This window comes from Pinus tabuliformis, chromosome X, assembly GCF_031772625.1.
Source record: "Pinus tabuliformis cultivar Carrire ecotype Pingquan chromosome X, CPIR1, whole genome shotgun sequence".
NCBI lineage: Eukaryota > Viridiplantae > Streptophyta > Pinopsida > Pinales > Pinaceae > Pinus > Pinus tabuliformis.
This window is the reverse complement of record NC_142308.1, coordinates 353821932-353837183: the sequence shown is the minus strand read 5'-3', so window position 1 is coordinate 353837183 and position 15252 is coordinate 353821932. Positions and strand designations below refer to the sequence as shown.

Here is a 15252-nt window from a genome sequence, read left to right as displayed (position 1 = left end):
GATTCTGATTATTGTTTTATATTTGGTGTTTTATGAACTACTGTATTTTAGTTCATATTCTTACTCTTGATTTCTGTTTTATGATCTTTCTCATGACATACTTCTTTATCCTTATCAGTTCCATTGTTTTTTTAAAACCATAACTGGAGGATTTGTATTAATAAAGGCTGCAGCAGAGCTCACAGGAAAAAGGTATATCAAGGTAAGTGCTGTTCTTCAGTTTACAAACCAAAAAGACAGTGCAGTCCAGCATATAGCTGGGGGTGTGGATATGCTATAGATACTTCACGAGCCTTTCAAACTGGTAGGTGTAAATTCTAGAAAATGTGCTTCAAGAGCTGAAATGTTCTTTTGCTGTAGCAGGATATGTATAATGACTTCCTCATAGGATCCAGGAATAGATCCCTGATCCATCAGTTTATCCTGAAGTGAATGAACTGAGCTGTCATGTTTATGATTTATCCAGGCTATCCTTGTGCTGCTTTAGGGCCCATCTTAGAGATGGAGGTGCACTGGAGTGACCCAAATTGAAACAGGGCATCCACCAAACCAGAATATTCAATACATGTATAACAAAGACTTTGGATCATGCTGACATACTACAAAATGCAGACAGAGAGTAGGCAGCCAGACGTGAGACTCATGAGGATGATTCCCAAATGGATAGGGAACATGCCAGAATGCCAAAGGCCGAAACTGAAGCCACTGATCAAACAGCATGGATGCCTGAGCCAAACTCTGCTTGTTAGCTGAAGATTGTTGTCCTTGAAAACCAAAGGAGGTTCTCCTTAAACTCCTGAAAAGGTGAAGGAGGATGCCCAGAGGCTAAAGGAGAGAACCAGGGTTCCCCACTGAAAATCTCAAAAACGAGCTAAACCAAGAGCTACTGAAACCACTGCTAAAAGAATGTAGATTCCGAGGCATAGAAATTCCACATCAGTTACCTTAAATGGTCTTCTACCATTCTAGTTTATGTGTCATAGAGGGTTCATGTGCTAGAGATTTTGGATAGTCTCATTGTGCCCCGTTTGTTCAAAATAGGCTGCAGCCCACAGTCTGGGTGATGTACCAAATTATTTGCTTAGTGTTTGACATGACATTTAAGGTTCAATGTATAGGTTGATAATTACCCATATGAAGGGCTAAGGTACCCTTGCTTTTCATGGTGGCAAGGTTCACATAGTGATCCACTTCTTTATTGTTTTCTCTCAAAACATGGAAGAAGCTGAGTTTTGAAAATGTGAAGTGAAGTTGCTTTATCTCAGCAATCACAAAAGCAAGTTTGACATCAGATAGAGTATGTCCCTGAATCAGAAAATTGATAATGATCTTATAATCCCCAATTACTATAATATTTTGGTTGTTTAAGGATTTGGCGTTATTCTGACCCTGCAAAAGAGCGCAGGCAACTGAGAGATTGTTGGAGATGATACCAAGACTCCATGAGAAAGTATAGACTGACTGTCCTCTGGGGTTAAAGATAACCCGTCCATCCTTGCCTGCCACCACTTCCTTTTAAGTTCATTGTTAATCATGTAATAAATTCCATATTTATGATCAGTTCTGAAATTAACTTTTCATGTTCTTTCTTGTGACATACCTTTTTATCCTTCTCGGTTCATTGTTCATTGTTAATCATTGTTAATCTGGCATTAATTTCAAGATTGACTTTTTTTCATGACAAATTCGTACATTCTCAATTTATTGTTAATTCTTGTAATTAATGCCAGATTTATGATTAATTTCAGGGATTGACTTTTTCTTTATCGCAAATTCATGCTTTATCTCATGATTCAGTCTATCTGTAATGGCTCTGTTTGACAGAAAGTTGGTTGATCTTTGTTATAAACTTATACTTGCTTGTGGTTTTATTATGTCTTCTTCAACATCCTTTTTTGCTAAAGATAAATAACGAGACAAATTTACGTTTATCACGGGCCTTTATTTCTTGTAGATTAGTATGTCTCAACTTATATTGAATGTGTGGGTACATTCTAATTTTTCTTTTAGATTTGATGTAACATTTTCCTTTTTCCATTTTTTATTTATATTTCTTTTAGTGGAAAGTATTTTTGGAATCTCCACCTATAGTCTATACCAGTTTTGCAATTTTCCATTATCGACAATTTATCAGTGGGATCATAAAGTTGTGATATTGGAAATATTTGGGAAATATTGTGAAAGTTAGTGCAAGTTGTTCTCTAGGATAGGAAGTTCCTACAGCCGGAGTGTCGCAGTCTGTGTAGGTACTGAGGCTGACAGCTGACACCTCTCAGTCTCCTCTTGTTCCTTTGATTGCTCTGGGATATCCTTTTCCATGATTTTTTAAGAATCTCAAATTCCTTCTGTTAAGTGTCTCAGTCTGTGTAGGTATTGAGGCTGAAGCCTGACACTTCTCAATCTCCTCTTGTTCCTTTGATTGCTCTGGTACATCCTTTCCATGATTTTCTAAGGACCTCCAATCTCATAGTGATATCAATCTTTTCATTGTGAGGGATTGGCCTCTTCAACTCATCATAAGTACGGCCTTCATATTTTGGACCAACATCACCACCACCACCACCACCACCACCGACAACATCAAACATTACTTACTGGAATGGATTGTTCTTGGCAATGTCAAGTGGTATGTTCTGCTATAGGAAACATCTGCCACCTTATCTGCTTTTGCCTGTTGTATAACTTTTGAATTGATGGGCGGTTGTGAGGTTAAAGAAATGCGAAGTCCTTGAATGTGAGCGTGTGGAGTCCCTTCTATTTCTCCTTGTCCCAGATTTCCCTGTGGTTCTCAAGCTACTAGCTACTCCTTTGGCTGCAAGGTCAAGCCACAAAGCTTCTTTATCCTCCTTGTTCATTTCATTAATAATGAGCTCTTAGCATGATTTTTGGGGTTGGTTAGCTCCTGACTCCGACCTCATGGAATTCTTGCAAAGTTGTACATTAAATAACTAATCCTTAAGTTCCCCTTTAGACAAAGCTACAGTTCTCCTTCAGTTCATCATATTGCCTAAATGGGTCCAAATCATTTTAAAATCCAAGGAAAATTAAGCAAGAAGAGGGAAACACTGCACTTTGCAAACAATTGTATAAATCTCAAAAGAACAAATTACATGCTGAAAACTGGGCACATGACGAGGGATCTGAAAACAGCGATGGAAAATGAGCTCCCCTGCAAAAAATATCTGTTTATAATGATCAGAAGTCTACCATAAGTCTCATTTGTACCTCCTAAAACTGACAGAAGACTTCTAAAATGGGTGGAAGGCTCAAACCCAGTGCTCTATCAAAACTGCAATTGACAGGGGGTTAGACTGGAACTGGCCAGAAAACCAGGTAGGAACTCGATAGATTAGGGCTGATCCCAATTGGAACTGGTCCAAAATGGTCTGAGTGACAGAACCAGCCAACCTGTCTGGACCATGTGGGGAGTGGACTACTCCAAATCGTCCTGCTCCAATAACATTTGTTTTAACACAGAAAAAAACCCAAAGTAAATCAATAAAAAACAAGTAAATCAATACATCTATTCTATCCCTTCTGCTTATCACATTTCCTGTATTCAGTGTTCAACTACATAATGAAGGTCAGGTTCCCTTTCCTTGATCTTCCTCCCCCATTCTGCCCAATTCCATGATTTTAGAGATCAAATCATGCTCATCATTGCACGGGTACATCCCTTTGACCTGATTAAAAGCATCTTCAACTGGTCGACAGGTACATCCCTTTGTTTAAATTCAATCTTTTTTGTTTCTAAGCTTACTCTTTTGGAATTTGGCCTATATTGATGGTCTGCAGAAACTAGAAAACTGCATGTCCTTTAATCATATCTCTCTACTTTCCAACCGCATTCAATTTGCAGCAAGATGCGTCTACTTAGTACTTGCTTTTCCAGGATTGTCCTTTGTGCCAACTGTGTTTGAATTGTGCCTTAATACTATTATGTTTTGCATCAGAATGGCCATTAATTGGGATCTTTCCGGGAAATGGGGCTTGGAATTTCCCTGGGAACCTGTATCTAAAGATTTAATCGAGTAGTCTCTAAGTCTTATCTAGTTTAAATGGTTCATTTTTCTTGCTGGATCCCTTGCGGGGTATTCATAGATTCGTATGATGGTGGATCCTATGCAGGGTTATCATAAAGTGGGGTAAGGACAATATTCATCCTAGAGCTAAGCAAGCAGCTATCATGAATACCACAGAAGGAAGTAATCTCTCAATGGGTTTGCTTTATAATATTCTGTTGCAAATGCTAGATCCTTTGTGAGGGTTATGGGTTCTTACTATATCTTCCTCAACAAGATTGCCAGCTAAGACTCTAGATATCAATTTTGCTCCATAGCAAGTTGGTTGTAAAGCTTTGGAATTACTGCCCTGCAGTCTCCTCCAACTTGGCCCTCCTAGATTCACTCAAACCCACTCGCACTTCTCGTCCTACCCACTCGTCATTGATTCACTTGCACTGTAGAGAGAATCACTCTCTTGTGATGACTAGTTCACATGCTTGTGTGATTCATTGTGTCTTCACCTCCATCGCTAGCCTCCATTTATAATCTTCATTGAGTCCAAATCCCAAACCCCAATTTCCTCTCTAGAAACAACTTGAATCTTCCTTCTAGAAACATTGTGAAGATTCCTTCTAGAAACATCTTGAAGATCAGCGGTTGAGATTATTTCGGGGTCACTTAAATAATTAAATTATTTATCCTTAGAAAATAACCCAATAGTCCACAATAATTAATTGACTAAGACACCAAGCAATTGTAGAAGACCTTCCACATGCTAAGACACCAAGCAGTTGTAGAAGACCTTCCGATGCTAATCACACCAACAAGATTGCCGTAGGCCCTTTATCAAATAATATTTTTAGTGGCTGACTTACAAATGAGGAAAATGGTGTATATATTGCTAAACCTCCATTAACGTTTAGGGTGCTAACCTTGGCAGGGTGTCTTGGATGACCTAGTAAAAAATAGATAAAATACAATAGTGTTATAAATGGGTTAGGTATTAAAAAGCAGACCTAGTAAGGCCCTCAACACCCCAAATAAGATTTTGGCTTGTGTCAAGTGAAGATTATTTGGTTGGCACATGGCTATAAAGAAGGCAACACATTCATAAATTGTCACATTAGATCATCAAAATATCCTCCTTTAGTGTGATGAGACGAGGGTTTTCAAAAGCAATATTGCTTTTGGATAAGACGCTCATGATATTCATTGGGATTAATTGTGCTCAATGTTATCGAAACTGAACCGGTCATTGAACTGAAAAACCTTGTGGACCGGGAACCAGACTGGAACAAAAAAACCGGGAAAAAACCGGTTTACTAAAAACACGTAAAATATTCATATTTTAAAGAAAAACAGATATATTCATGTGCATCCATATGAATCCAAACCATTTGTACACATATGCAAAAGTTCTCATTCATATAGCAAGTAATAGTGCATATAACCAAAATAGCACTTAGTGCAAAACATTGATGAACCAAAAGTGTTACAAAGATCAAGAAGCAAGCTCTAAAAGGCCTTTATAGTCCAAAATAACATGATAGATCATAGTATTATACTACAACCTACAATACTACAAGCTACAACTACTTCAAATCAATGATCAAATCATCAATCATCACCATAATCATCTTCCAATTCTTGATCATCCTCCTCATTCTTATTTGAAGAATGGGTAGTATCCAAGTCAGCAATGGGATTATGGCTCGATTCCCTGGCCCTAAAGCTACTACTAGTGCTTTTGATATATCTGCCTCTGTATCCTGTGGAGGTGGGTCCAAGTCCAACTAGGAAAGGTCTTCATTGTCAAATGCTGGTGCTTGACTCTCAACAACCCATTTTGATGTTGGATCAAAGTCAACCAAGACAATGTTACTTGATTCAGGGGTTTTATTCAGCAATTGGTTGCGCTTCAGCCTAAAGTTGTTCTGAACAAAAACCATGTCATTCAACCGCTTTTGCTCCAAACGGTTCCTCTTCTTAGTATGTATACGCTCAAACACACTCCAATTCTGCTCACACCTTGAAGCACTACATGTTTGGCTCAAAATTCGAATTGCAAATTTTTGCAATTGAGGGCATTCACTACCAAATTGTTGCCCCACCAATAGGCTGCAAAAAGGGTGGAATTAAAAAAAGTATTAACAAATGAAATTGAAAGTAAATTATTAATATAAGACTTTGCAAATTTTTATAGTTCTTACCTGGGGGACTCTTTGTTCTATTTCTTATAGCCATAGAAATTCCAAAGGTACCAATACTCTCACTGAAATTCAAGAGCTTGTTATGAATTTGATCTTGAGTCTTAGAATCTGGGACCATGCGCCCAATGCATTTATACAAACTCCCCTAAAACCTCCCCATCAACCTTAAAATTTGTAGTGTAATGGTACCTTCAAAATTAAGAAAACAAAAACATATTAATCAAGTCAACAAAACTAAAAGTTAAAAGTTAAAACGTGTAGCTTATAAGCAATGAGAATCCAAGATTACATACCTTGGATTTAAGTAGTAGCCGACTGCATGTAAAGGTCTATGGAGTTGTTTGTTCCATCTTTCATCAATGATTCTCCATAGAGGAATCTATTTTTGTCCTTTATCCCCATATGCTGCCTTTATTTGTTCCTTGGCCTAATCCATGGCCTCATAAACAAACACCATGGTAGGTTTGTCTCTATCCACCATCTGCAAAACTCTAACAAGAGGCCCACTAAACAATACAATCTCCTTTGCCTTTGACCAAAACCTTTTGTCAAATACTTGGTCAACCATTTGTTTCCCTTCAGCCTTTTTGCTCCATTGAGATGAATTCCATTCATCATTTGAAAACATCTTCCTTAAGTTTGATTTTTGTTGAACAAGGGATTGCAACGAAAGGAAGTTGGTTGCAAATCATGTGATGGTTGATCGAACAAGCTCTTTACCCCCCATGTGCTTTCTCATAAGGTTCAAAACACACGAGTGGGTGTAGATGTACTTGGTTATGGATTTTGCATCTTCCACACACTTCTTCACCCACTCAATTTTGCCAATATCCTCAAGCATGAGGTCTAAACAATGGATTACACATGGAGACCACCAAATGGTGGGTTGTTTTTCGTCCAACATCTTTCCCGCTGCAACATAGATAGAGGCATTATCTGTGATAACTTGTACAACATTTTCAACTCCTAGTTCCATAACCACTTCATCCAAAAGACGAAATAGCAATTGTGCATCCTTCACCTGATCAGATGCATCAACATATTTGAGAAACATAGTATCTTTTGGACAAGCAATTAAGAAATTTAGTATGGTGCGAAATCTACCATCAGTCCATCCATCAGACATAATTGTGCATATTGTTTTGGTCCATGATTGCTTGAACTCTGTAAGGCACTCTTTTATTCTTTGAACCTTATTTTGTAAAAGTGCCCCCTTGATATCATGAAAGTTAGGGCCTTTGAAGCCTGCTCCACATGAAGCTATAACATCTATCATAGACTGATAATATGCGTAATTAGTAGCATTAAAAGGTATGTCTACATCTTAACACCATCTTGCAATGCATTCATGTGCAACCTCCTCCTCTATCTTTTTCCATTCATCAAGGGTTGGTTGAGAAACAGGGGTGGTTTGGGGCACAAATGAGTCAATGCCTCTATGGGCTGCTATCCTTTTCAAGTTAAAAGCACTTGAACTACCCTCTCCAACTCTAGCAGGGAAACTAGAGGAATATTCAAAATTGGGCACATATTCTTCAAAATCAAGGTCATTAAGCAATGCATCATCCTCTTGACTTTTGCTTATATCTATTTTAATTATTTTGTTTTTCACCTTTTCTTCGTTGTAGGCTTTAATTAAACTTTGCATCTCTGCTTTAAGATCATCAAAAATATTTTCAGAAGGTTTTACTTGCCCTCTCCAATGTGCTAGGTGTTCTTTAATTCTATGGATTCCCCCACCCTTAACTTTTTTCTCACAATAGTTGCAGACTTTTATCTCTTGTTCATTTAAATGGCAGTGAACACAAGCTGGATCATTTTTGTTTTTGGGGGTTCATGAGGAAGAAATGAAAGATCTGCATAGAAAACTGAAGAGAAAAATAAAAGAGTAGAGGCAATGAAATACCTGGAGAAGATCTGTAAATTTTGAGAAGAGAAGAAGCTTCAATCAATCTAAAAATAAACTATTCAATCAACGGATTCAACTCCAAAATCTTCTTCAGGAATTTGCCAATGAAATCCCTCAAAATAACCCTGCAAATTTCAATATTTGTTGAGAAGAAAATAGAAGAAAATAACGAGCATAATTTTTTTCCAATAAAAAAATCTAAATTCTGTATAAAGACACAAGGGTTTTAAATTTTTAGGAAAAAATAGAATTTTGTAGAAAAATAGAATATTAATGGTTGAAAAAAATACCTTGAATTTCTCTCATAATTTTTGGAGAAAAATGTAACACAAAAATGGCAAAATTTTCCTTGATTTACCCTCATATTTTTTTGAAGAAAATTAGCCGCAAAATCCTTTGAAATTAGCGATGTGGTATCCACACACAAAAAATAAAAATTCTTCCACCAGCTCCAAAAACCACTGAAGAAAACCCAAATATCTCTAGAAAAAAAATCTTAGACATAGCTCGAAAATCTTTCAACCCAATAGCTCTTCAAGACTCTAATCATCTCTTCAAATCTACAAAAAATCTCCCTCAAAACAAGCCTGCAAAAAACTCTGAATTCTCTTCGCCGAACTCAGCTCAAGCATTGTAAGAGACTCTAATGAATAGTGTGAGTGAAATAGATGTGGTGGTGGTGTTTAAATAACTTTAGGGGGCGGGGGGCTAGATTAGGTTAGAAATGAGGATTAATTATTAGAAAAAAACAATTTTTTTATTGCCTAGGCCGTGCATCCGTGGGCCTTGTGGACTGACGAAACTAGTCATCAAATCGGTTCGGTATTGAAATTGGCCGATTTTGTCGGAACCAGTTCGATTCTGATTAGATTGATTGTGCTACAAAGAGTCTTTAGTGGAACAAATTGGTATTTGTTATGAAGAAGAAGGCCCTTGAAATAAGGGCCACAGGTGGGGTGACTCTAACTATTGAGTGGAAGGACCTACAAGAACATTAATAGTGTCGATGATATTAGCACTAACCTACTTAGGTAGAGATGGGAATATGAAGTGGAAAATAATCACCATCGTCATTGCCATCGAAAAATTGTGCATCACAATGAAAACTACCATCACTGATTTGAACATCATTGGATGGAGAAGCATTGATAGGTTGCACATCTAGGGTGGTAGTAACCATCATTTGAAGATGGAGCATAGGGAGAATACATCAAATAGAGAGGGGAGATTGAATGAAGAAGTGGTCATAGTAGTGTCCTGACTCCCACTAATGTAGATGAAGTACTTGGAGGAGTATGGGGAACTAAGTGAAGAAGAGGTTGTGGTAGAGTGTCTCATAATTGTAGATGATCTACATGGAGGAGTACATATAGGTGAACCAACATTAGATCGAGAAGAGCAATGATCTAGGGATACATGTTGAGAAGCACCATTGGAATAGTCTCTAGTAAGAAGTGAAGAAGTGGTGGGAAAGATCTCGATCAACCATGAGAAAAAGGTTTGTCAAAGATAACGTCATGATGTCAAGTCACCTGATGAGAAGTGAGTTCAAGAGATGATACAATGAGAAGCCCCAATGTAGCCTAGGAATATAATGGACAAGTGATATATCCAGTGTTTTAAAACTAGCCGGTTTGAACTGATAACCAGTCAAACTGACCGGTTCATTCGCTGATAGAGTCAAATAGGCAGAAAAATCGGGTTTGATCCCTCACTTAGCCTAGAAACCACGAAAATCGGTGCTAATCAACCGGTTTAGGACAGAACCAGCCTGTTAGTTGCCAAGGCTGCGGAGGACCCACGCAACGCAATTTAGGAGCTTCTAGGGTGTTTTGTAGGGAAAATAAGGGTTGTTTCCCTCCAAAAACACCTTCTCCATGCCTTTAAAAGGATCACACCCCCCTCATTTGCCTCACACATCTCATTTGGAGTTTTTGTGAGTTTGATTGTGAGCTTGGAGAGTGTTGAGTTTTGGCTGGAGTAGTGGAACAACAAAGAGTTTGAGCTAAGTAGTAGTCATCATGCCGCCAAAAGCCAAGGATATTGCATGGGCTCATTGTGATATGATTGATGGCAAAATGATCCGCAAATATTGCCAAAAATGATCCCTCACTTAGCCTAGAAACCACGAAAATCAGTGCTAATCGACCGGTTTAGGACATAACCAGCCTGTTAGTTGCCAAGGCTGCGGAGGACCCACGCAGCGCAATTTAGGAGCTTCTAGGGTTTTTTGTAGGGAAAATAAGGGTTGTTTCCCTCCAAAAACACTTTCTCCATGTCTTTAAAAGGATCACACCCCCCTCATTTGCCTCACACATCTCATTTGGAGTTTTTGTGAGTTTGATTGGGAGCTTGGAGAGTGTTGAGTTTTGGCTGGAGTAGTGGAACAACAAAGAGTTTGAGCTAAGTAGTAGTCATCATGCCTCCAAAAGCCAAGGATATTGCATGGGCTCATTGTGATATGATTGATGGCAAAATGATCTGCAAATATTGCCAAAAATCTATTGAAGGAGGGGGTATTAACAGGTTCAAGCAACACTTTGCTGGAATAGGAGGCCACGTAAAGCCATGCGGAGCACCAAAGGAAGTAATAGGGCATATTAGGTAGAATACCTTCAAAAGTTTGAGACTCGAGTCACTGAACCAATAGAGAAATTTGTGTCTCAAGCAGTTGCAAAGTTTGGGAGTTGAGACTCAACCAACTGAGTTTGATCGTGATGACTCATGAGAAGTTTCAAGTGATAAAGCTGATCACTATTATCATATATGTAGACTTGTAGTAGGCCAGTGGCCCCATAGTTTGTAGGCTTTGTTTTTGCACTCTAGAGGCCATCTAGAGCCTCATTGATTATATATTTTGTTGTTGATATGTATTGCACTTGGTGCCATTTTGATATATTCACCTTTACATGGTATATATAAGAGCAAACTTTGCATATTTTGCGTCTATTGGTTTGGAATCATGGTTTTAAATCTTAAAAATAGTTTTTTTAAAAATGTGTTTTTTAAAAACCGGTTCATTTAGACCTGACCAGTCTCAATTTGACCGGTTCCGGTTTTTAAAACTATGGATATATATCACTTTTGATGAGATGGGTGGAATCAGGCACTTTTTCCAAAGATACGGAAGTGTGAGATAGAGGGTGTCTGCCCATGCAATTTTTCATAACAAGTATAAGGATTAGTATTCTTTATCCTTAGATTTAATGAGGAAGACTCAGAGAAACCAAGAATGTGATCAAGACAGAAATTTCGTAGCTCACTGTCATCATTTACATTGGCCACCATTGCGATAAATGTATTTGATTCTTTGGCTGAAGAAGACTTTCCCAATCTTGTACATTCTTTTGGATTCAACACAATATCTGGAAGCAATAACTTTGAATTTTATGTCTTTAACCACCCATCTGTCAACCAAAATTCCAACTTTTTGTTGTGATGCACTAAAATAGATAATTTTGTCCTGCTTTTCGAACATGGAAAACACTTCCATACTTACCACTATTAATAACAACAATACCAGGAACAATCATATGCCTAGTTGCTACAGAATCCGTTCTTATGAGGAGGTGGAAGACCATAAAGTAGAGTGCATAGTTAAGTGTATAATTACCTATCCTTTATTCAAAGAGGGCGTGGTTGCCAACTGTTTGCTGGATGTTCTTTTTCAATCTTTCGAGGGCGAAGAAAGTTTTTGAAATCGTGACCCTTCTTATGGAATTAAGAGCAGCTCATCCTCCTCTTTGAGGATTTAGGACTGTATATCTAAATTTGTATATATACGAGCGTATATCTAATAATTTACTAAAATTATACATATTTTTGCAAGGCAGATTATTAAAGAAATTTCTCTAGATAATACTGTTTCCAATTTTTCATAAACCTAAAAAATGTTTATAGCTTTTCCATGTTTGGTGTTTCTAATTCTACATAAACATACATGATACTTTTCATTTCCTTGTTTCCTAAAATTTTGAAATTGGTGTTTTTGAAACTTGTACCATTTTCTGAAACCATATCATTTCCCCTTTTGAGGTAATTTCAAATTGCTACTAACTTATTTTTTGTGTGGTAATTACATGGTAGAGACTACCAGACGCAGGCCGCCTATGCAATTACTAACATTAACATTAACATCAGGTCACTAACATTAAATGTGAGCTTTATTATACACTTACATACATTGTAGTGTTCTTACCCTAACACATTATGATGACCCACTTTGATACAAATTCAACTTTTACAAAGACCACGACTGAACAATCAGAAAGATGACAAGATGATGGCAACCTTTTTTTTATTACTTCCAAAATGTATGAAGTTCTCATATATCTTCTTACTCCAACACGTTATTAAGACCCACTTTGATACAAATTCAACTTTTACGAAGACCTTAGACATTCACAAAGATGACAAGATGATGGCAACCTTATTAAAAAATGTATGAAGTTCTCATATATGTATACCTCTATCCACTGAGACATCATGGTAACCAGCTGTGATGCTCTCTTGTTCTTGAGGAAATCCCATGGATACATGTTGTGTCTGGAATCAAGGATCGGTGCATCATTAGGTTGCCATCACTCTTATCTATCTTTTTCCTTCTAGATATTGAGAAACATACCATTCGTGTGGCATGCTGTTGTCACACTCATGTTGGAGGTAGAATTCACCTTGATATCCATCTGTATTGAGCAATCGCTTCTAGTGACCCTCCTGACTGAGGGTATGCTGAAGAGGTTACCTTTGCAACAGCCAATCAGCCATTTAAATTTTTTGTTGCAAGTGATGTCCATTTCAACGTCATCGCATTCCCCTTGTACTTTCCCATTTTAACCATGTGTCATATTTCATACATGCCTGTCCATTTTGTCTTTTCAAAAGAAACTGTTGTAGATATTTGCATTTTTAGAGCCAAATACACAACAGAAAAGTACATCCTTGCTTCAATGACCATTTATTGTGGTGGTATCATCTGAATGCTTGTGTGATTTAGGATTTATTCTGGTCAAGGTGTCTTTCAATTTGCATCAGGTCCAACATCCATGTGGTGTAGTTTTGACTGCAGGCATTTCTTTATGAGCTGCATATTTTTGTTGAATATGGACTGTTGGGCACTGAAAAATACATGCAAAATCTGAATACTGTTGTATGGTGATGACTGTCTGATTGAACTCTGGCACCATAGGTATCTTCAAGATGCAGGTCTTGTCTATATGGGCAGATTTTACTGTCCTCAGGAGTATGCAGTTTGATTGCAAAAATAACTGATTCTGTGTGGCCTGGAGTACTTGGCTACATTCTGTCACGTGGCTCGCAGTGTCGTCTTCCTTAGCATCAACTCTCTTCCTTAGCATCTGCATTTTGGAATGTTTCTTTCGCTTGTGTGCAGTGTGTGCAACATTTGTCAAAGTAGTATATTCACCGGGTTCTTGTAACTCTATAAAAGTAGTTAAACATGGCCTTGATTATTCCATTCCCTACAAAGAAAGATCCCTTCAATGCCACACTTCATCTCCAGTTCCAGCTTCCAGGCTGGTATTGCTCTGATACCATAGTAGATTTTAGAAAAGATACATACACAGGTATATGAGAGAGAGATGCTTAGTAGTAACAACTTCTACTATTCTCGAGTAACTTTCATGATGCATACACTGTTTTTGTGGTAGGTAGATACTGTTGGATTCAACTTGACAGTATAATTACTAGCGTTAATATCAACAGTAGGTCACTAGCATTAAATGTAACCTCTAGTGGAATTTCCTTTTGAGGAAGGGGTGTGTCTGACAGAGAGGGAGACAGAATGAATGCATGTTATGTTTTTGTTAGCTAGGAGTGCAGAGATCAAAATCCGTCAATACAAAGACTATTCCACGTCACCTTTATGTAGATCATTCTAGTGTAAAAATTAATTCGGTTGGTATTATTGTGATCTCCTTGATATTTACTTATGTTTCAACTTTAACATACATGAAAAACCAAAATGTTGATACATTCTGAAATATATTATTGCAGGGGTACTTTGGGCTGGCGCACTGGTCGGTCACCACCTACGTCTGGAAGTGCTTGGGGATCTGCTACATTTTCTTCATCGCCTCCTGCTAGTGCTGGAGCATGGGGCCGTTCGAGTGTGAGCACTGCTCGTCCTTCATCTGGAGGAAGTGGCACCCGCCCATCAACTGCTGGCAGTGACCAATCCCATGAACCTGTTACTCCAAATGCATGGGGTTCTGCATCAAGTCGACCATTATCTGCCTCGGGGGCAGTGGGATTGGCCCATTCACAATTTACAGTAAATCGTCCTTGTAGTGCAGAATCACGAACATGCAGTTCACAACTGTCCCGTTTTGCTGATTCTTCAGTTGAATCTGGTGGTCCATGGGGTGGATCTGGAATTGCACACAAGCTGGTAATACTAATTGAGTTTTTAAAAGCATCCAGTTTGTATTAAGCTGTTTTGTTTCTTATGTTGCATTCTCTTCTCGCATTCGATGTGCTTCTCCTATGTTATCAGGTGTATGGCATTTGATTTATATTATGAAATATCTGTAAATTATCAAGAAATTCTCCATGAAGATGGACATGGTTTCCCTAAGTCTACTTGATTGTTGATTTTCTTATGACAGGGAGACAATCATCATCCTTCTCATTTCACTCTGACATCCGGTGATTTTCCAATTCTTGGGTCTGATAAGAATCCGAATTTGCGACCACAGCAAGGTGTGTTCTCTATATTCCTGATTTTTTTTGTTCTTTATTTTAAATTCGTCGTTGGTCCCTATTATCCTTAAAGCCAATCCGCTACTAATGCATGTTTGCAGAAAAGTGCACTGAAATCATGAAGGTAAAACCAGAGGATGATGATAAAGGCTTATGCATTGATTTACCCATCTTGTATTCAGTGTGCTGCAGTGACAAGTTGAGGTTTTTCCTTCTTCTGTTGCAAGTCAATTTACACTATACTTGGAATGTGGGATTGCAGGAAATGCTTCTACCATACGGTCAATGCCAAGTTCTGAAGTCTTGGCACTGAAGGACAGGCCGTGTGTTTCTCCACCTGATTGGTCTGGTGAGGATCCTAACATTTCTTAATGATTTTTAAGGGCCTTGGGAGGACGGATCTTACTTG

The 15252-nt window shown here is 38.1% G+C and overlaps 1 protein-coding gene across 1 annotated transcript in view; it reads left to right on the top strand.

The window, feature by feature from the left end:
* MOS1 (modifier of snc1) overlaps positions 1-15252 on the top strand; it is a 54550-nt gene that overhangs the window by 33131 nt on the left and 6167 nt on the right. Inside the window, exons 5-7 of the mRNA XM_089450054.1 lie at positions 14139-14532; positions 14750-14843; positions 15106-15192. Of these exons, the coding sequence (XP_089306180.1) occupies positions 14139-14532; positions 14750-14843; positions 15106-15192 (575 nt within the window). The remainder of the gene's footprint in view (positions 1-14138; positions 14533-14749; positions 14844-15105; positions 15193-15252) is intronic.